The sequence below is a fragment of the Parus major genome, chromosome 5, assembly GCF_001522545.3.
Source record: "Parus major isolate Abel chromosome 5, Parus_major1.1, whole genome shotgun sequence".
NCBI lineage: Eukaryota > Metazoa > Chordata > Aves > Passeriformes > Paridae > Parus > Parus major.
In genome coordinates this window covers 30,691,797-30,712,419 of record NC_031774.1, presented here as the reverse complement: position 1 = coordinate 30,712,419, position 20,623 = coordinate 30,691,797, and the positions used below count along the sequence as shown (strand labels likewise).

Sequence of the window (20,623 nt, the reverse complement as noted above, 5' to 3'; positions counted from 1 at the left end):
TAAGGGCTGAGTCTTCTTATCTGCTACTATTTGAAGAAGCTGTATAGAAGCAGATGAAGTAGCTATTTATGATTAACCAGAGGTTTTCTTTAATGTCACTCTGTTACTTCCTCTCTTGATAAAGCAGTTAGGTGTGCCAAGTATAACCCACCATCTACCAATAGAAAATCTCAATCAGAATTTAGTTCTTTTGATATTGGAATAAAGAGACTATGAAGAAGTTGCAAATTAAACAAAATTACAAGAGAACCTCAAGGAAATGAAGATGAAAGAATTAATGACTTGTGAAAGCAAGTAAGAATAAATTTAAAAATGTATAGAATTAAGTGACTTCAAAAGGGAAATATAAAAAAAAAAAAATCCCTGTTCTTGTTCTGGATGCCAAGACAGAAACCATTGTTTGAAGATTTGTTGTATGAACACTTAGCAATGAATTGAAGAGTTTGGTTACTCTTCAGAGGAGCTTTGCTAGTCTGGAGAAATGGGCTGACAGAAATCTTATGAGGTTGAACAAAGGTAAATGCAAAATCTATACCTGGGATGGAGTAATGCCAGGAATAGGGGAGCTGAGCCTGAGAGCACATATGCAGAAAAGCTCTCAGAATTGTGTGAGTTGAACATGAATCAGGAATGTGTCCTTGTGATGATGAAAGCTGTGTACTAGGCCTTATCAGCAAGTGTGTTATGCAGGTTGATTCTATCAGGAGTATGTTATCCCATTTTTGGTTCTCTAGTGCTGAGGAAGACATTGAGAACAAAGTTGCTCAAGTGGGTGGCCACTGAGATGCTCTGTGGATGGATGCCAATGTTATACCAGGAGAGGCTCTGAGGAGTGGTTGGATTTTTTAAAAATATTTTAAAGAAGTGGTTTTAAATCAGAAGGCTACAATACAATTTATGTCTCTCTTCAACCACTTCATGCAATGTTATAGAGAAAATGAGGTCATACACTAACTCCTCAAAAGTAATAAGTGGTTACAAGGAAAATTCCAGTTAGATATAAGAAAAAATTTCACTGTTATTTTTTCATGGTGAGGGTGGCCAAATATTATAAGGTCTCCAGGGTCATTATGAGATTTGTATTCTTGAACCTACTCAGTACATTATCATGCAAGGTTCTGAGTGACCTTGCCTTGGGGCTTTGCTTTGAGATGGGACTTGGATAAGGTGATTTTCAGAGGTTCCTTCCAACCTTAGTTTGAGTGTGATCCTATAGAAGTTTAGAATTTAAGTCATGTAGGTTTCATTTATACTTCAAATCTAATAAAATATTTTAAATCTAGACCCAGACAACTGTTGCCCTGAAACCTAAAGCCTTCTGATAATGTTTTCATAGTTTTAGTTACTTTCCCGTGAAAGTTCTATAAACATAAGTTGCTTATCACATTCCTTCTAAGAAATGTCTTTTGATGGACATTTTGCATGACCAGTGTGCTTGGAAAGATGGTAACTTAATTATCCAATCCCTGGTCATTGTTGAGAATCTATAAATACTGGAGTTAGAGAATAAAGTGGCCTTTTTCCTGTTCTAATACTGAGAGACATTTGTGTGAATCATTTCATTTCCTTTAGCGACAGACAACCACATGTATTCTTATTCCTCTTTAATATCTAGTATGATCAATCATGATTTAGGTAATGAATTTGTCTTAAAGAATAAGTAATACATGCCTCTTTAGAAATTATTGTATTCTGTTGAATTTTTTCAAATACTTTAATAAGATAATAGTTTGTTTCTTGCATTTAACTTTTCAGTTAGTACCTGAAGTAATTTTGGCTTCATTCCTTCATAAAATTAAAGGACAAAATCAAGTTTAACAATGATTAATCAAATGAGGGGTAGTACTGAGGCTGATTTTGTAAAGATGCAACTGCTGACTTCCCAAACACTTGGAATGTAAACATGCCAGCAGTAGAAATTGAGTGACCAAAGCATTATCTTGTTAGATTCAGATGCATAATGGCTTTGTTTGTGCAATAAGGTAGCACTCTAAAGTTCTTATCCTAAAATACATGTACTTTGGAAACTTTAATCATAAGCTATTAAACCTCTTATTAAAGTTAGTTCATTTTTCTCTATTTCTTCCTAGATAGTTGATAATTAAGAACTATCATAGTAATTTTCTCCTTCTTGTGAAAATTTACTGTTGAGATGAAGAACAAGGGATGGGACCACCTTGCTTTGAAATGATTTATTGCCAGATAAGATATCAGTCTCAAGGCAGGAGGTTTAGAGGAGCAACAAGGCAGCCATAGCTCAAGGAAGTCATGAGCTTCTTCTTTGCACAGCAATATATAACATTTTAGCACAATAGGCAGTTGACAGGCAAAGCTTGTTTTCACTTAATAACCTATCACCTTTGCTTAATTTTTGCTGCACTGAATCTCTCTCTTAGCTACTAAGCTGACAGGTCACACACTCATACACACCTCTATTATAGTTTCTAGATCTCTAACCTACTCTGTAAGTCACACTATTACAGCTTAAACCACAAACTATTCTACTTAATATCTTACCTACTTAACACATATTCTTACTTATAACTGTAGGAACATGTGTTTATAATTTCTCTACCCAGTGTCTGTGTACCTTCATCAATACATTAACCTAAGCTCTTTCCAAGGATGCAGATCAAACCCTTCAGCATCTGTAGATGTTTCTATTTTTTGGTTTCCAACAATTTACCATAATAAAAAATTAGGGCATGAAATGCTTCATAGTACTGTGATCATTTGTACAACTGCCATCATCAATGCTACTTCTCTTAATCCTTTTCAAAACAGGGGCCTGAACGACATGGAGTTGGATGCTTCATCCATGGAAAAGAGATTTGCCTTTAAGTTTCTGAAGAAAATTTTAAAATATGTTGATTCTGCTCAAGAGTTTATTGCACATTTGGGTAAGTTGCAGATTTTATTTTTAAAATCATTAGACTTGTTGAAATTTAAATATTTGATTGATAGGTTTACATTTTTAGTGATCACTATTTTTATTGCATTTAAGAAATTTAAATAATGTATTTTAATTTTCAGATTAAATTATTGAAAATTTTTAATTAGCTAAACAGTTTCTGCTCTTTTATTTTTATTTGAATAAAATTAGTATTTCAAGTCTATCTGAAAGATCTATTGTGTTATTTACTATTAGACAGCTTCTTATTTGTGTCTGCCTTGATTATATCCCTGCAGAAGCCATTGTAACCAGTGGAAAAACTGAAAAATCTCCACATGACCAAGAAATAAAATTCTTTGCTAAAGTGAGTGATTATTTTGTATTCATATATGTTCCACTGTACAGAATATGTCAATTTCCAATGTTAGATTGCTTTTCACATAATGGAAATATATATTTTCCATTATTTAATTGTAATTAATCCAACTGTTATCAAATATTTTGAAATGTCTTCGAAAATATCTCAGTATATTTTCTGGATTCATTTCTCAGTATAATTGCTGGAAATATTTCAAAATACTTCATTATATCTGTTTCCATATGAGAAGGAACATAAAAATTAAAAGGCAGATTATTCATTACATGATACTAAATACTCTTACTGAATATATAAATTTAATCTGATTGTTTTACCACAAGATATCACTGAAGTGCACATCATCTAATTAGCAGAAAGAAATACTCCCACGCAGTATTAGATCCAAAACAGATATCTCTATGAAAGTCTGTTTATTATTTATGTAATTTTTAATAAAATTGTAAGACTTCAGGTTTTAATTTGCACAAGTTTTTGTCTGAAATAAAAAATACAGTTGTTACAGAATTAAAATTATTTTTATGAACTTTGATCAGTCAGAGCATTGCTGCTACATTTACCATTGTGCTCTGTAAAAAATACATTTTGTTTCTATATTTCTTAGGTTCTTTTACCATTAGTTGATCAGTACTTTACAAATCACTGCCTCTACTTCCTGTCTTCTCCATCAAAAACCCTCAGTAGCAGTGGATATGCATCAAATAAGGAAAAGGAAATGGTAGCAAGGTAAGTAAAAAATTAAGATATCCACAGTAGGGCGTTATTCAGAGAACTAAAGGTCTCTTCTTAGATTATAGAGAAAAACAGATAGTTCAAAAACTTACTTTCCTCACCTGGAAGGGAATATTTTATTCTGTATGAGAATGTCAGGGAGTGAATAAAATTCCTTATCTTGTCATTCTTTATTTCATATATATATATATATATATATATACACACACACACACAATTAGAGTTAAGTATATATCATAACTATTTTGCAATATGTAATTGTAGTCGCTAACTAAAATATTTATTTTACTAATTTACAAAATACTGATAAACTATTCTGTGAGCAGTGGATTACTTAGTTTCTGATGGGGTTCTCTTTCATTGTTGGTGGCAGTTTCTGGCTGAAACTCTTCCCACTGTTGGTTCATTTAAATGGTCACACATTTACTTGAATTTTCAGCTACCAAAAAAATGTTTAAAATACCATGAAGCAGCTTTTTAGGGGGAAATATGGATTCTATACAAAACTACTTCTACCCCTGCACAAGTGTTATTGGAAATTAATCATTTTTGTGTGTCTTTACTGCTGGGATGGAATCAGCCATTTGACTCAAAGTTATTCTAGAAAATTATTTTAAAAATAATTACCTTTGAATTTAGAATGTGCTGCCTATATGAAAATATGAATTTCTCTTTTCTTCAATTAAAATTTAAAATAATATTAAATAATATTCAATTGTGTTTTAACTATGACTGTAATTTAATAATTTTCCAAATGCTTTCTTCCCCTTGAGGTGTGCTGCTTGTTACTTCCTTTAGGAAATTTTGTGTCACAGTATTTCAAACTGTTTTACTCTCATGCTTTCTTAGTTTAGCTGTCAATTGCTCAGATTTCTTTTACTTTCCTTCACTGCATTGACCAGTTAACTGCTTTTTCCAGGAGAAAGTAGGTAATAAATTTTGAAAGTAAAGGTTAGTTACGTGCTATTCTATAAAATCAGGCCTAGGACTCAGCTTCCTAGATTCCATTATTCAGTTATTCTCTCAACACGGTTTTGCATTTCTCTGAATTATTATTACCCTTTGTTTCCATCTTCTTTGTGGGTGGCAGTCCTTACAGAGCAGTTGTAAGAGTGTTAAGTCCCCATGATTCTGCTTTACTCAGCTCTCAGACACTTGCAAACCTGCAAGATAGTTCTCCTGGAGCTGGGAAAGACAGCTCAGGCTCAGGAGGATGGAAGTGTCAATTAATTTCATTTCAATTTCATGCTTCCTCTCTGAATTCTCCTGTTACTTCCCTAAAGTCAGTCAGGTCTTAATGAAGGTAGAAGAATGTGTTCAAGGGCTATGAAAGTGGCTTTACAAAGGCACATGAAGAAGTTAAATGTCTAGCACATGTACCTGCTAGTATAACTTCAGAAATACCATATAATTCTTTGTGCATCCTTCACTGAGAGAAGTGACTATCTGCCATTTTCATCTTATACGAAGTATATTATCTCCTTACTGTTGTGAAGATAACAATAAAAATATGTGGTTAGTATGAAACCATACCAAGTCCTAAGGCATATGCTTCATTTTCTTACGTCCTTATTCCATTTGTAAAGTATGGCCCAAAGAATATGCAAGTCTGACTAGCTGTCTTTGTTAAAGTGGCCCCTTTAATCTTTAGGGAGTTAGTGCTATATTCTCTTAATTATCCTACTATTTTGACAGGTAGGATAGATATGCAAGTATCTGATAGACTTGCTAGAAGTTCTTCCAGTGTGTATATATTTAGGATTCATATTATCATCATTAGAGGGTAAACATAGATTTTTTTTTTTAATTTACAAAGGACATCCTTGCAAGTTATTTTAAATAGTATGAAGATTTTTAAGGTTAATTTCCTGCAGAATGCCAAATAAAATACTAAAATGTTTCTCATTTTTTCTTGTTCTTACAAAAAAGAACCATAAAGAATGACTCAGCCATATAGTATGCAATTGTTGGAAACCACTGTTTTCAACTTTCAAAAGAAAGTTTTAGATTTCAAGACACCTCTGAAGTGGTGAAGTGTAGAAAATAAGAGATTTCAGGAGCTTCAAAATGTTACCCTGCTTAATGCAGTGGGCTGTTATCACCATGTATCACTCAAAGTACACTTTCCAGGAACTATGTTGTGTTTTCTTTTTCATATTCCTATTAGTCTTTACCTCATATTCTAAATAAATCCTTCATCTTTGTCTTATCTTGTTTTGCTTTCTCTGTTCTTCTCTGCTTTAGCCTGTTCTGCAAACTAGCTGCTCTTGTTAGACATAGGATCTCACTTTTTGGTAAGTTGTTAAGAACTTGATAAAAATGTAAAGAATACATAACCATTGTTTCTATCTTACCTGAAGATTTTCACAACTATAGGCAAAATTCTACTAAATGCTTCATAAGATTCTAGTGAAATTAGTAAGGGCATTGAACATGGTTCTGAAGTTAACACTTAAAAAAATACAGAAAGCATCAAAGCAGGAAGAAATAGCACATTGTCATATATTCAGACTCCATGAAAAAAAAATCAGTGTTTTGCAGCTACTTTTAGCTTTTCAAAAGTAATCTTACACTAATTGATTTCTGTCATCCAGCTATTGAATCTAAACTGTTGACTAATTTCTCAATAGATTAAAGGGGATGTAAGGAAAGATAACACACCTCCCAAAAGATATTGGTAAAAAAATGTAAAAGAAACATAAGTACTACAAAATACAGAGTTCAGAATGTTGCAAGGTTAAGTGGTGAAAATGTGCTCCAAGTAGACATTAGTTATTCTGTTTAGCTCTTATATGGCTTAAAAAATTTAAATTACCTTAAAAATTAAAAATTAGTTCTACAACCAGACTTAACTCCCTCTCCAGTGACCTAAGGTGGGAGGCTTAGGTAATGTCTTGCTTAAACTGTGCATCTCCAGTAAGGACATTTTGGATCACTAGATGATTGTTTCCTGTGCTATTGTGCTCTCATAGTATCATATATCTCCTAGTATCATAGTATTTCATAGTATCTCTTTCTAACCAGGTAGTGATTCTGCTACAATGGTGAACTGCCTGCACATCTTAGCTCAGTCTCTTGACACACGGTAAGTTTGTGACTTTTGCACCAACTGCAAAATAGGAAGATTTCAGAGCTTCTCAGAAGCCATTGGATTGTTTCTGTGTATTTTATTCTTTATTTGCAATCAGTGATCTTAACAGCATCAACAAATCGAGTATTACCCTTCATATTATCAGATTTTGCCTAAAGTGGTTCCTCTACATTTTTCTGCTCAATGTCTGTCATTCAAACACTGAAAACACTTGTCAACTTTTCCAAGCTTATTTGAGGACATATTTATAAATGACTTGAGCATTGGAACTGAAAGTAGTGATACCTGCAGATACTAAGTTTAGTGCTTCGTGTAAAATTTGTCATTAGAAGTATGCAACATATATTAAAATATGGGCATCGTTACACTTGCTAACTTGTACTGCTTATCATTGAATTGATTATGTAGATTAAAACTGAGGCCAGAATAGTTTTTGAATAGTTTTTTGAATCTGAGCTGCTTTCTGGCCTGGATAAAGTTGTGCAGCAACCTGATATTGTGAACTTGTTGCAAACACTGGATTCTTCACTTAGGTATCAGAGGATTGTACAAAAAGTCAAGGAATGGGGACTGTGATTCTGGTATTGCAGTTACATTTTCTAAATTTAGGTTGTATCACCCTGAAACTAGAGCCTTCTGATTGTTTAGAACATTGGTTATTTTCTTTGTTATTTTCCTTTTGATTGTTTAGAATATTGTTAATTTTCTCTGTTAATTTTCTTTTTATTTTTTTTTGCTTTTTTAAAGAAGAAAGGGTGAGATGTCACCCTGAAAAATAAGCTTCATTTGTTTTCATAGTTTTTAGACACTTTCCTAGGAAAGTAACTGTAAACAGATGTTTACACATTCCTTCTAAGAAACGTCTTTTGATGGATGATGTGATGACACACCAGTGTGATTGGGAAGGTGGTAACTTAATTATCCAATCCCTGGTTATTGTCAAGAATCTATAAATACTGGAGTCAGAATAGAAAAGCTCTCTTTTTTCTATCACACCACTGAGATGTGTTTGTGTGAATCATTCTGTGTCCTCTAGTGACAAGGGTGCTTTGAAGTGTCCTGACTTATACACCTGGGGCTTACTGGGGCTCCCATAAAACTACAGGAATTAAAAGCTGGGGGGTTTTGGACATATTTTGAGGAGTTTTATCAAATTTAAGTTTTCTTTTGACATTTTACTGAGAAGGCATTATCTTATTCAAAAGCAAATCACAAAAAACTAGAAGGGCAAGACTGTGGAATCGAGGTCTTTTTTATTGTTTTGTATTAAATACACAATTGAAATTGCTGCTTATACTGCTGTGCTGATGTGTCCTTTTCTGTTCATAATATGGAGTTCCCTGATACATGTGCGTATCTTCAAAGGCTGACAGACTGTAACTGACATGTACATGTATCTCTATACGACTCCTAAATATCAAGACAAAGATGATATTTTTTCCCTTATTTTTCAGAACTGTTATGAAATCAGGATCTGAGCTTGTTAAAGCAGGATTGCGTGCCTTTTTTGAAAATGCAGCTGAAGACTTGGAAAAAACTTCAGAAAATCTTAAACTGGGAAAATTTACTCATTCACGAACACAAATCAAAGGTGTTTCACAGAATATCAATTACACTACAGTAGCATTATTACCAATCTTAACATCAATTTTTGAACATATTTCACAGTATCACTTTGGAATAGATTTACTTTGTAAGTATTTTATTTTATTTTTGAATTTTATTGTCTTATAATATTACAAATGCTTTTTAGTAATGACTGCATGGATTCAGAGGATGAAATATTGTTTTCAGTAACATGCACATTTCCAGAAATAATTCTGAAATTAGCATCATAATACTTTATTTCGAGTACATGTTCAAAAATAATGCTCACTAAGCTTAAAGTTAATTATAGAAAATATTTCTCCAAACATTGAGAGGGAAATTAAAATATCTCTTTAAGTGCTCTCTTAACAAATGTGTGGAAGAGACTAGTTTTCTATACAAAATTTGCATTTCATTATATTAAAGGAGACAACTTACTGTAAGTTCCCTATGGATTTTCTCTTCTCTGGCAAAACCACTGTAGGTCTTCAAATTTGAATTTTCCCTATTTTTAACATGTTAGTTTAAAAATACTGAAATGATTGCTTGAGATTCAGCAATATGCTGAATGGTCTGATTATGTTCTAATGTTTCTAAAGTCTGTAATTATGTTCCAAAATTTTGTATATATTTAGGTCATAATTAAAAGATGGATAACCATGAAAATGATTTCTTTAAAGATATGGTGAACCTTTAGATTATGTACCTAAAGGTTAGACACACAGAATGATGTCATTTAGCTTAAAATTTTACTCTGCAAGTGTGATAACCTAGAATATTTTATTAGTGAGTATCTTGGAATGTCTGATGATTTGGTAGGCTTTGGAATGAATGTGGATGATAGACCAGGATTTAGAGACATTGAAGGTAAATATCATGTGGAGTATGGACAGTCAGAATGTTCAGTGACACATGTGCTAAGAGTTTTAGATACTGTTTAACAGATTGCATGAAACAGAGGTTTGGTATTTGAAAAGTAAATCTTAGCTGAATAAATATTGATAATGTATTTTTATTTTCCTCTAGTGGGTGATGTACAAGTTTCATGTTACAGAATTCTTTGTAGCCTCTATTCTCTTGGGACTGGAAAGAACATCTATGTTGAAAGGTATTAAGTGTAAAACTCAGCATGCATTGAAACATTTTCTCTTCTTTAGGAGTCTGTTGCTTAGGTAATAAAGCGGTTTGGATGAAAGATGAATTTGAAAGAGTGAGAGATGTTTAAAATACACTTTCCCTTGAAAATAGCTTCCTATAGTTTAGCATTCAATTCCACAGGGAAAAAACCCTCAATAGAAGTAAATAACTTATCCTGCATATGGCAGTATATCTGCACAGAGTCTATTTTTCCCATAGGAAAAGCTAAATTTTTCTTTGGGTTACCATTAGATTCTCAAAGATTTTCTACCACATATTGCTGTGATAAGTAGGCTGAGTACTAAGTAGGAAGCATCTGTTTCACACACAAGTCTATAAAGGGCTCTCAAAAGAGTTGTCCTGAGCATAAAATCCTGAGGATATGTAGAGTATTCTGACAACCATTAACTCCACAAAGGAAACCACCAGTTACATGTATTTAAAAAAGAATAAGGTCCACAATACCTTTAAGCATCTAGTTGCTATGCCCTGTTTCAAGCCCTTTCTTCCAATAGGAGGGGATCAAATCTGTATCTCTTAGCTCAGAAGAGAGAATCCTAATTTCTTGTCTGTGTGTCACGAGACAGGAACCAAGATAAGGATAACCCATCCTTACCCATAACCCATACTTATGAAAGTTTTAGGTTAGGCAATTTTTGCTGCCTTTCTTATGATGAAAAGTTTAAGATCCATAGGGAGAGAAAAACTAAACTGGAAGAATTTCAAGTCTGGTTAGGAGGGGCTATGCCTAGTGTGAGGAATGTTGGTCTCCAATTCCTTCCTTCCAGAGTTTATTCTGAATTCTTTCTGAATTTGCATTTTCATACAAAATGCAAGAGGTGTCTGGTGGACAGATCTTTCCTCCCACTCTGCATGAATGCACACGTGTGCACAAGCTGTATGTTCTCATTCAGACATTTATGCACAAAGCTATACTCTTTTTCTTCTCTTTCTCGGCTTCAAAATCTTAAATACTCCTTTACATAGATCTGATAGGAAAAATAGGAAGTGCCTTACTCCATATCTAACCAGAAGTCAGGGTCTCCTCAGAGGAAATGAAACATGATTCTGTTTGAGCTGCCTTTCAATAAGAAAAGTTCTCAGCCCAGGCCTCCACTTGATTGGAAAAATCTTAAGCAAATCAGTTCTAGCAGTATCACCTTTGCCTGCAGCAACAATCTTAGAATGGGAAAGTGATCAGATTAGATATATCTAAGGAAACTAATTATTCTCCTAAGGCTGTGTGAGAAGTTCTCAACTATGGATTTAATAGAGTTTGTTTTTCACTCGTCTCAGGCTCCTAAATTACAGCTGTAGGCAGACATCAGTGTCTAGGTGGGAAGTAGGATTTCAAACACAATGCTCAATGTTTCAGCAAAACTTAGAAGTGAGTGATTGAGCTGACTTGAACAGTTATTCAAATTAAGCAATGTTCAGTTTCAGGATCAAATTGCAAGTTTTTCTCCTAGTGAATATTGGCAGGGACATTAAGAAGTTTTACCTTTCGTTGCAGAATGAGTCATAGTTCACTTTTCATAGATAAATATCTCTTTTTATGATTGAAATAGCTCTGCTGGTTGCAGGGGCTCAAGACTGATTCTTAATGCAATTGCTGCTACTGCCCTGTTAAGACAAACTTCCATTGTCAAATATTTTATCCTTTGTATGAAGACCATTTAGCTTTAGGATGCTGGAGAGTCATTTCTGATTTTTCTGTGAACATTTTTTCTCTAAAGGTCTCCATGGTACATAAATGTTAAGAATTGGATGCCAAATGCTGTTGATCTTGATTACTTTGAGCCCTAATGCTCTACTGACTGAGTATCTTTCTTCATGATGTTCCACTTGTCTTGGTGCGCTAGTAGATGATCCTTGAAAAGACACCTTTCCCTCACACTTGCCAGGAGTTGCCTCCAGAGGCTGAGTTTCTGCCCTTTTCCCAATCCCTTTTGCAATGCCCACATCCCAGGACAGGGATCCCAGATGCTTGGCTTCACTACCATCTGATTTCATATTCTGGGCCACAACATCCCAGCATTGGAGCCGTCAGGTCACGAGGGGCTCACCTGACTGGTGGATGAAATCTATTCACACATCTCACAGCTCACCCAGGGACAGGGATCAGGTGATTATCTCTCACCCTGAGTGTTCCTTCTTGTGAGGGCCCTACTTCCTCTTCCTCCCTCACTAGGCAAACTGATTCTCTTTGTCTTGTATTTTTTCTGCTGTGTAGGGATTACTGCTACTGGCACAGGTTGTTCCTCTGGTTCAGCTGCAGTTTGAGTGGCCACAATGCATTGCTTTCCTGCTCCCCCTGAAGGTGCTGTCTACTACTAAGATGTGTCCAAAAATAGTAGCTAGAGCCTGGCATGTTGCATAACTTCTCACCACCCTGAAACTGCCACAGAAATTTTCCTTCAAATATTCTGCCACTTTATCAAGCACTTTAGTTGCTCTGGGGGTGAACATTAAAACTGTTGGAGCAGAATCATCCTTCAAAAGTCAGCCGATTTTCTTGCACCTTCCATACCACTTGTGACTATCCACCCTTGGGGCAGATCTCTGAAATACTCTCCTAAAAATCTCTTTTGAAACTCCATGGTGTGAACCAAAGCGAGGGGACCCAGCACACCAAGCAATAAGAGCATGCTTTTCCTAACATCCAAGGGAAGTTCAAAATCTTCAAAAGCAGTTGTAACAGGCCTGAAGGAGGATAAGGGAGGGAAAAGATGGAGGAAATTATCTACCTTCTTCTTCCCACAGGCTGGGTACAATTATTACTGGACTCCCCGAGGTAGTGCCCAAGGTAAAGGCAGAAGAGCAACACTCAGTACACATCCCAAATGACCTTCATTGTCCTTGTTATCATGTCATAAAATGATATTACACAGTGCAACAAAGCAATCCTGATCCCTCTCTCTGTTCTGTAAAATATCACCATGAGTAGCACATATTGCATATATGGAATTATATACAGGGTTAGGTACCACAACCACATGAACCGACCAAGCAGCATTGTGACCTAATATAACAAATGCTTAGATCACATTTGCTTCCTACCCGCTGTGGCCAGATCTGTTGTTATCTCACCCTTTCCTGCCCTGTGTTGAGTGCCAAATGAGGATGTTGGTTTCAAAATGGTATTCCCTCAGTATTTCCCACAGAAACACTCCAAACCATGTGCCACTTGCTCAGTCCCTCCTCCCCTGTCCCTGTGGTGGAGGGAAAGAACTGGAGGCACTAAAGGTTGAGATAAGAGCAATTTACTGGAAACAGCAGCAGAATAAGGCAATGATCAGTAAGAGCAATAAATTGTGATGGTGTACAAGAAAGAGGCAAACAATTCACATACAATTGCTCACCATCACACAGGACCCCTGAGCATGTCTGACCCCTAAGGAACCCTGTCCTTGGCAATGACATGAGGAGGCATAGAATAACCTCTGGGTCTTGTCCATGCCAAAAATGAATCCTGTCCTGATCAGAACCAGAACATTGGTGGAAGTGGGTTTTTTTTAAATTGTTTTTCTTACACCACTGTGATCTTTTGTAGCTCTTTCCATGTGAGAAATTATTTTTTTCTAAGTTGGCAGATAGTTCCTAATGCTTAAAAAATATTTTAAAAATCAACTATAAGTACTAATACTTCTTTTTGTCATGTATGCTAGGCACTGAAAGCCTGGTGATACCCTTTTCCTCTCAGATGACTTTTAGTGTCTCTCCTATACAGGCAGCGTCCTGCACTTGGTGAGTGTTTAGCATCTCTTGCGGCAGCCATTCCAGTAGCATTCCTTGAACCTTCCCTCAACCATTACAATCCACTGTCTGTTTTCAACACAAAAAGTGCAAGAGAAAGAGCAAGTAAGTACTGTTCCTCACCAAAAAAAACCCCAAAAACTGGACTATTCACTCCAACTAAATAATAGCACTTGTGTAATGGAAAAGCCCTGATTATATTCTCAGCAGAGAACTCCTGCTAGTGATGTTTCGTTGCTTGCCATTTTATCTTTGCTCTACTTTGTTGAGACTGTGCCAACAATGTTCTCTTTCTCCAAATATTTTTTTATATTTTTCTGAACATGATATTTGAATACTTTTCTAAAGGTGCATACTGTAACCTTTAAAGCTTAGTTTAAGATCTATGTATCTATATTATAAAAATTTTTGGCAAAATAGAGTCATGTTCATGTCGCAAAATGTGAGAGGTATAATATCTGATTTAAGTGAACAGGAAAATAATTTCTATGGTTTTGTTGTCTAATCAGTGATCCAAAGCAGTTTGGTATAGGGAACTCCCAGCAGAATCTGATTAATTCCATGAAACATTGACAAAAAAGGGACCTTGACAAGTTGGAGAGACTGGCAGACAAGAACTGCCTGAAATCCAGCAAAGGCAAATGTAGGGTCCTGCCCCTGGCAGGAATAACCTCAGGCACCAGCACAGGCTGGGGCTGAGCTGCTGGGAAGCAGCTGTGTGGAGAAGGACCTGGGGGTGCTGGTGGACACCAAACTGTCCCTGAGCCAGCAGTGCCCTGGTGGCCAAGAAGGCCAATGGGATCCTGGGCTGCCTTAGGAAGAGCATTGGCAGCAGGTCAAGGGAGGGGATCCTGCCCCTCAGCTCAGCCCTGTGAGACCTGACCTGGAGTGCTGTGTCCAGTTCTGGGCTCCTCAGGACAAGAGAGACAGGGAGCTCCTGGAGCTGGTCCAGTGGAGGACTCTGAAGATGATGAGGGGACTGGAGCATCTCTCTTAGGAGGAAAGGCTGAGGGAGCTGGGCCTGTTCAGCCTCAAGAAGAGATGGCTGCGAGGGGGGACCTCATCAGTGTATACAAAATATCTAATGTTAAGAGGATGGAGCCAGGTTCTCCTCAGTGGTGCTTACCAGTAAGAAAACAGGCAACAGGCAGAAATTGATGCACAGGAAGTTTCACCTAGCATGAGGAAGAACTTTCCTGTGTGGGTGACTGTGCACTGGACCAGATTGCTCAGAGGGGTTGTGGAGTCTCTCTCACAGTAAACTCTCAAGAACTGTCTGGGCACAAACCTGTGCCATGAGCTCTAGGAATATCCCTGCTTGAGCAGGACCAGATCATAGAATCATAGAATAACCTGAGCTGGAAGGGACTCAAGGATCATTGAGTCCAACTCCTGGCCCTGCACAGGACTCCCCAAAAATCACACCACATGCCTAACAGCATTGTCCAAATGCTTCTTGAAACTCAGGCTGGTGCTGTGACCACTTCCCAATTGACTAGACTAAGGTCCTCATAAGGCTTCCTCTTCAGAGCCTTCCTTATCCTTGTGGCCCCCTTTAGGTGCCCTCTAAAAGCTTAATGCCTTTTTAAAATTCTGATGCCCAAAACTGCACACAATAGGTAAGGCCACACCTCAAGGTGAGGCTGCCCCCGCTCAGAGCAGACCGGGACAATCCTCTCCCTTGCCCGGCTGGCCATGCTGGGCCTGATGAACTCCAGAACAGGGTTGGCTCTCCTGGCTGCCAGGGCACTGCTGGCTCATAATAAACTTGCTGCCAAACAAGGTCCTCAGGTTCTGTTCCACGACACTGCTTTCCAGCATCTCATTCCTCAGTCTATACACACAACCCCACAATGGGCCTTACCCATTCTCTGATTCTGTTGAAAGGAACATGAGTTCTTCTACATTGAATTTCTTTGCTTGGTTTTCTCCCAACTTACTCCTGATGGACTCATATCTTAAAATATTTCAGCATTTTCCTCACTGATCCATGAAAGAGTCATTACCTGCCAAAATCATTCTACCTTTAAACAAACAAGAAAAAAAAATACAGGTCTATTTATTTCATATGCTTCATAATGTTTTTTCATATAAAAGCAGTTTGGAAAAGCTTCTGCCAGCCCTTCCTCTCTGTCAGGTCTGCTTTATAGGAACAGCACTATATCCATTACCATATCCAGAAATAGTAGAAGAATTTTACTTGAGTGGCATTAGATTGTGGTGGTTGTTAATTGCTCAATAAGCATCCTTCATTTTCTAATACAAGCATATGATAACTGGAATTCTTTCCTGGCATTTTTGTTGGGAGATAGTTCATGAGCTAAGTACAGTTTCATTTTAACCCCACCCTTAATTTTAAACTGTTTATTTCCCTTTCCCTGAGGTGGACTTAATCTTTGGTAAATCAGCATAAAAATTATGATTATGAATACAATGTCCAGAGTATAATTGTTAGCGTTCAGGAACACATAATCACGAAATGATTATATGAAGGTTCTTTATTAAGAGCTCTGGGTGCCAGGGGTATACATACCCAAATCTGACCCCCCTTGGTTTTGAGTTGAACATGTTTTTATACTTGATTGTTATATAACTTACATATTAATTATTAAACTTACATTTTTCTATTGTATGCATTGATTTTACCCAAATATGGATTTCTCCAAAATCCCCCCAAACCCCTAACCTAGTTTCTCATGAGTCTTTAAACAATAATTATATCTAATCACATCTAATAATTATATAATTTATCATATACTGACTGCACAGGTGCAGTTTCACATGATCTTGGCAAGCACAAGGCCCAATATTTCCCAAGGCCTACTTTTAACACTTTTTCCAGGGCTTGCCAAGCCTAACTTTCTTTCTAACTCCCCGAATTTTCTATGATTTTAAAATCTTTTACTATCATAACCAATATTATTATTAGCTCTGTTCTGCCCTTTTACATAGCTCACCAGGTAATTGCAGGACATCTTAGGGCAAAGCCATAGCTTCATGGCAGCTGCTGCTCACATTATTGCTATATGGACATTATCTGTAAGACACAATTTAGGAAACTAGATACCTGTGCGTACCCAAAAGTGTTACTGTAGTTCTGCCTATCCAAGATGGTGAAGGAAAAAAAATCTGAGCCATTTGTATTTAGGGTTTGAACACAGATGTTCTCTTTCATTTTGCTAATTAATATTTTGGTTTTCTACCCTTACTTGCAGTTTTAGGTATGCCTGATACAGTTGAAGAAATGTGCCCAGAGATCCCTCAGTTGGAAAGACTAATAAAGGAAATAAATGATTTAGCAGAGTCTGGAGCAAGGTATACTGAAATGCCTCATGTAATTGAGGTGATCTTACCCATGCTATGCAACTATTTATCTTACTGGTGGGAAAGAGGGTCTGAGAGTGTTCCTCAAAGTGCTGGGCCTTGCTGTACAATGATAACATCTGAGCATCTGAGCATCGTTCTAGGAAACATTCTAAAAATCATCAACAACAATCTGGGAATAGATGAAGCATCTTGGATGAAAAGAATTGCAGGTACTGAAAATATTTTTTGAACAGTAATTGTACTAATTATATTTGATTGCTTTGCTATGCTTTATCTTATTGCTCAGTGATATAATAACAAAAAATTATAACTAGAACCATCATGAAAGAAAGATAAATAAAAGATAAGTAACAATAAGAGAAATATGTTTATATTTTATTATCAGTTATATGTATGTATTGTAGCATCCCTGTAATAGAGAGCTTTCTATTCACCATAAAAGATTTTGAAAATCTCCTCTATGCACTGTATAAGAGCCTTAGCATTTAATTTGGAGTTGTGAACTCCATTGATTTGCAAGACAGCTCAGTTTTACAGTTGAGGGTATAAGAGCTGTGAATTCTGTTCATGAAATATGAGGACAAAATGGAAAGAAAGTGTAAATGGTGAAATAATCTCAGGAGTAAACCAGGTTCAAAATTAGTTGGTTTGCCTGAATAAATGTATTAAAGCTATTAAATAAGCTGATTTTTTTTTTCAAAATATCACATATTATATGTAGTAATATATAATAACTATCCTGCTAAAGAAATATCCACATTTTATCATTCATATTATACAGTGTAAGAATATAATGTGAAGTAACATTAGTTCAAGAAAATCTACCTAAAGGTAATAATTTCCTGCTAAATTTGAATAACCAGTACCATTAGTACTGTGTTTTTGGTATTATTTTAAATGCTGGAATGTCTTTAATAATAAAAAGGATTTGATTAAAATTTAGTAAGATGTTTGCTGCTTATTTGTAGAGTGGTTCCTGCAGTTTTGTACTGATTTTTCATCTACATAAGGTGATAATATACTCATGTTGTTGCAAGGATTTTCAGCTTGGGTAGTTAGCATTTTATTGCTAGTACTTGTACAAAAATGATCTATTAACTTGAATTACTCAGTCATTCTCTGCATTTTAACTTGCCCAAGGCAAAATAGGTAAATCAATTCATCCATAATTCTATTTTTCTGGTGGCTTTCTGACATTTGATACAAAAAACCCATCCCAAACACAAAAAAAGCCAAACAAAACAAAAAGCATTTTTTTGAGAACTTTGTCTCAATCCTTATTTTCTTAGGTTCTTAGAGACTTGGGACATGGGACTTGCCAAAACCAGGAGAGTTTAATTGATATAAATCTGAAATACTTATAATCCAAATCCACAGTTATTTAGTCTCCCAATATGCAGTTTTTATGAAGCTACATTCATAGTTTTATTAATAATTTTATGGTGCAGAAATTTATGAAGCCCAAGCCCCATAACCTTTACTGTTTCTAGAACTTCAGTGTTCATGTTAATACAATGAAAAACACCAGTTATGCATTAATCATAGAATTATCTGTATTTTCACATCCAGTTTATGCTCAACCCATCATCAGCAAAGCCAGACCTGATCTTCTCAGATCTCACTTTATTCCAACACTGGATAAATTGAAGAAAAAAGCTATGAAGATAGTGATGGAAGAGGAGCAACTGAAAGCAGACAATAAAAATGACACCCAAGAAGCAGAACTACTCATTCTTGATGAGTTTGCTGTTCTTTGTAGGGACCTTTATGCATTCTATCCAATGTTGATACGTTATGTAGACAACAACAGGTAAAAAACCTAATAATTAAACTCATATTTATTACTCAATATACTGTAATCTATGATCAATCAGGAGGAACAGAGTTCACTTAATGTTAGGGTGAGAATCCGGTCCTGTGTGTTTCAAGATTCCTAAATCTTAATCCAGAATAATTTAAAACTCTTTAAAAATGCTGTATCTTGAATTCACACCTTTTGCTCTAGATTAACTAGAAAAATGTTACCTGATCTATTAGAGATTATTATGTTAAACTGTCTTCTTTTAAGTATCTTATTTGAAATTTCTCTTATTTTTGTAATTAGAGCTAATTGGCTAAAGAAACCAGATGCAGATTCTGATGAACTCTTTCGAATGGTTGCTGAAGTTTTTATCCTGTGGTGTAAATCACATGTAAGATAAAATGTACACTTTTCCTTTCATTTCTTTAAATATGTGTGGTCCATGAAGATGAGTTAAACTTCTGGTGATCTTTTTTTTTTTATTTTAGAATTTTAAAAGAGAAGAACAAAATTTTGTGATTCAGAATGAAATCAACAATTTGGCATTTTTAACAGGAGACACCAAGAGCAAGATGTCTAAAGTAAGTTAATAAAAAATCGTGGATCAGGTAAATCTACACTATGTGTTTAATATGTTGAAAGAAGGCTCTGAAAACACATTCAGATTCCAGGTGCTCTGCTGTTAGAAGAGAAGAAAAATAGGTTTTTTTTTTGATGACAGATGTGACAACTAATATGCAAAATGTAGTCTATGTACCTTAGAGTTACTTACAAAATGTCTGCTAATACTCAAAGATACAAGATTAAAATAAAAGTCTTAATTTGAAAAAGTTGCAAATATAAGAAAATAAGGGCTGTATTATAAAATATGGGTTATTGAACATTCAGGAAAGAAAAAGTAGACTATTTTATAAAAGCAAGTGAAGAAACACTGCCTCATCATTTTCATGTGAACGTCAGTCTGCATTGTTCTGTCAGCTCTGATGGAGCACTGCTGTCTTTGTATATACATCTTTAGTTATATATATAGTGTACTACATGTGCACCATTTTTCTTGTTTCTTATCAATTAACACATTCATTTCTTTTTTGGCTAATTTTCAATATGACAAGAAGCTGATAAGATGGCTTCAAAGTACATCTTCTTATCTGTATAGTAGAGAAATTGTCAAGGTAATTGTCAAAGGCTGCTTTGACCTTAGCTGAGGAAATTGCCTTACTCAGCTAAAGCCAGATGAAGTCTAATTTCAAATTAGTATTGGTAAATATAGTGAAGAAACCCTTTATTTTATTCATATTTATTTTGAGTTTGGAGTAACCCTGTTCTGAAGGTGTAGCAGAGAAGGAGTGTTTAAAGATTTTTATTTCACTATGATTTTGGTTACCTGTAACTTAGCTACTGCAAGTCCAATTTCAAACAATAGAGAAGAAGATGATAAAAGGTGCCATTAGTTTCTTAATTATCTTTAAAAATGTGTTTTAAAATGTGTTTAAAACCCATTTTTTTCACTTTTTTTTTTCTATGAATTTTTTAACTTTTGAAACCTGACTAAGCCAAACCCTGATATTGGAATTTTACAAGCAAAAATAGCATGTTATCTTCTCATCATTAGTTCATGACCTGTGCTGAAAAACAAGTCCAACTTTATAAAGAATTCTGTGTTAAGAGATAAGGAAATTTTTAACCTGTTTTCTTGTTGTCAAGATGCAGCTTATCAAAATTGTTTGATAGAATTGGAATGTTTATATCCTCCCTACTAACAAAATAAATAGCAGGCACATCCAGGCTGTTTGAGGAGCAATTGCATACTGTAACAGAGTATAATATGTAGCTCTCTACTTTTATCACGTGGCAATCATTGCACACACATTTATTATATGTATTTTAACATTTAAACATTACAGCTGGCCTGAGGAGACAAAA

The 20,623-nt window shown here is 35.5% G+C and overlaps 1 protein-coding gene across 13 annotated transcripts in view; it reads left to right on the top strand.

Moving 5' to 3' along the window:
• RYR3 (ryanodine receptor 3) overlaps positions 1 to 20,623 on the top strand; it is a 199,910-nt gene that overhangs the window by 133,611 nt on the left and 45,676 nt on the right. For all 13 annotated transcript variants that reach the window (XM_015630068.2, XM_015630070.2, XM_015630065.3 and 10 more), the window contains 12 exons: positions 2,785 to 2,900; positions 3,190 to 3,257; positions 3,874 to 3,995; positions 6,246 to 6,295; positions 7,026 to 7,086; positions 8,547 to 8,785; positions 9,706 to 9,787; positions 13,547 to 13,677; positions 16,788 to 17,108; positions 18,469 to 18,709; positions 19,004 to 19,091; positions 19,189 to 19,281. In XM_015630068.2, coding sequence (XP_015485554.1) covers positions 2,785 to 2,900; positions 3,190 to 3,257; positions 3,874 to 3,995; positions 6,246 to 6,295; positions 7,026 to 7,086; positions 8,547 to 8,785; positions 9,706 to 9,787; positions 13,547 to 13,677; positions 16,788 to 17,108; positions 18,469 to 18,709; positions 19,004 to 19,091; positions 19,189 to 19,281 — 1,612 coding nt within the window. The remainder of the gene's footprint in view (positions 1 to 2,784; positions 2,901 to 3,189; positions 3,258 to 3,873; positions 3,996 to 6,245; positions 6,296 to 7,025; positions 7,087 to 8,546; positions 8,786 to 9,705; positions 9,788 to 13,546; positions 13,678 to 16,787; positions 17,109 to 18,468; positions 18,710 to 19,003; positions 19,092 to 19,188; positions 19,282 to 20,623) is intronic.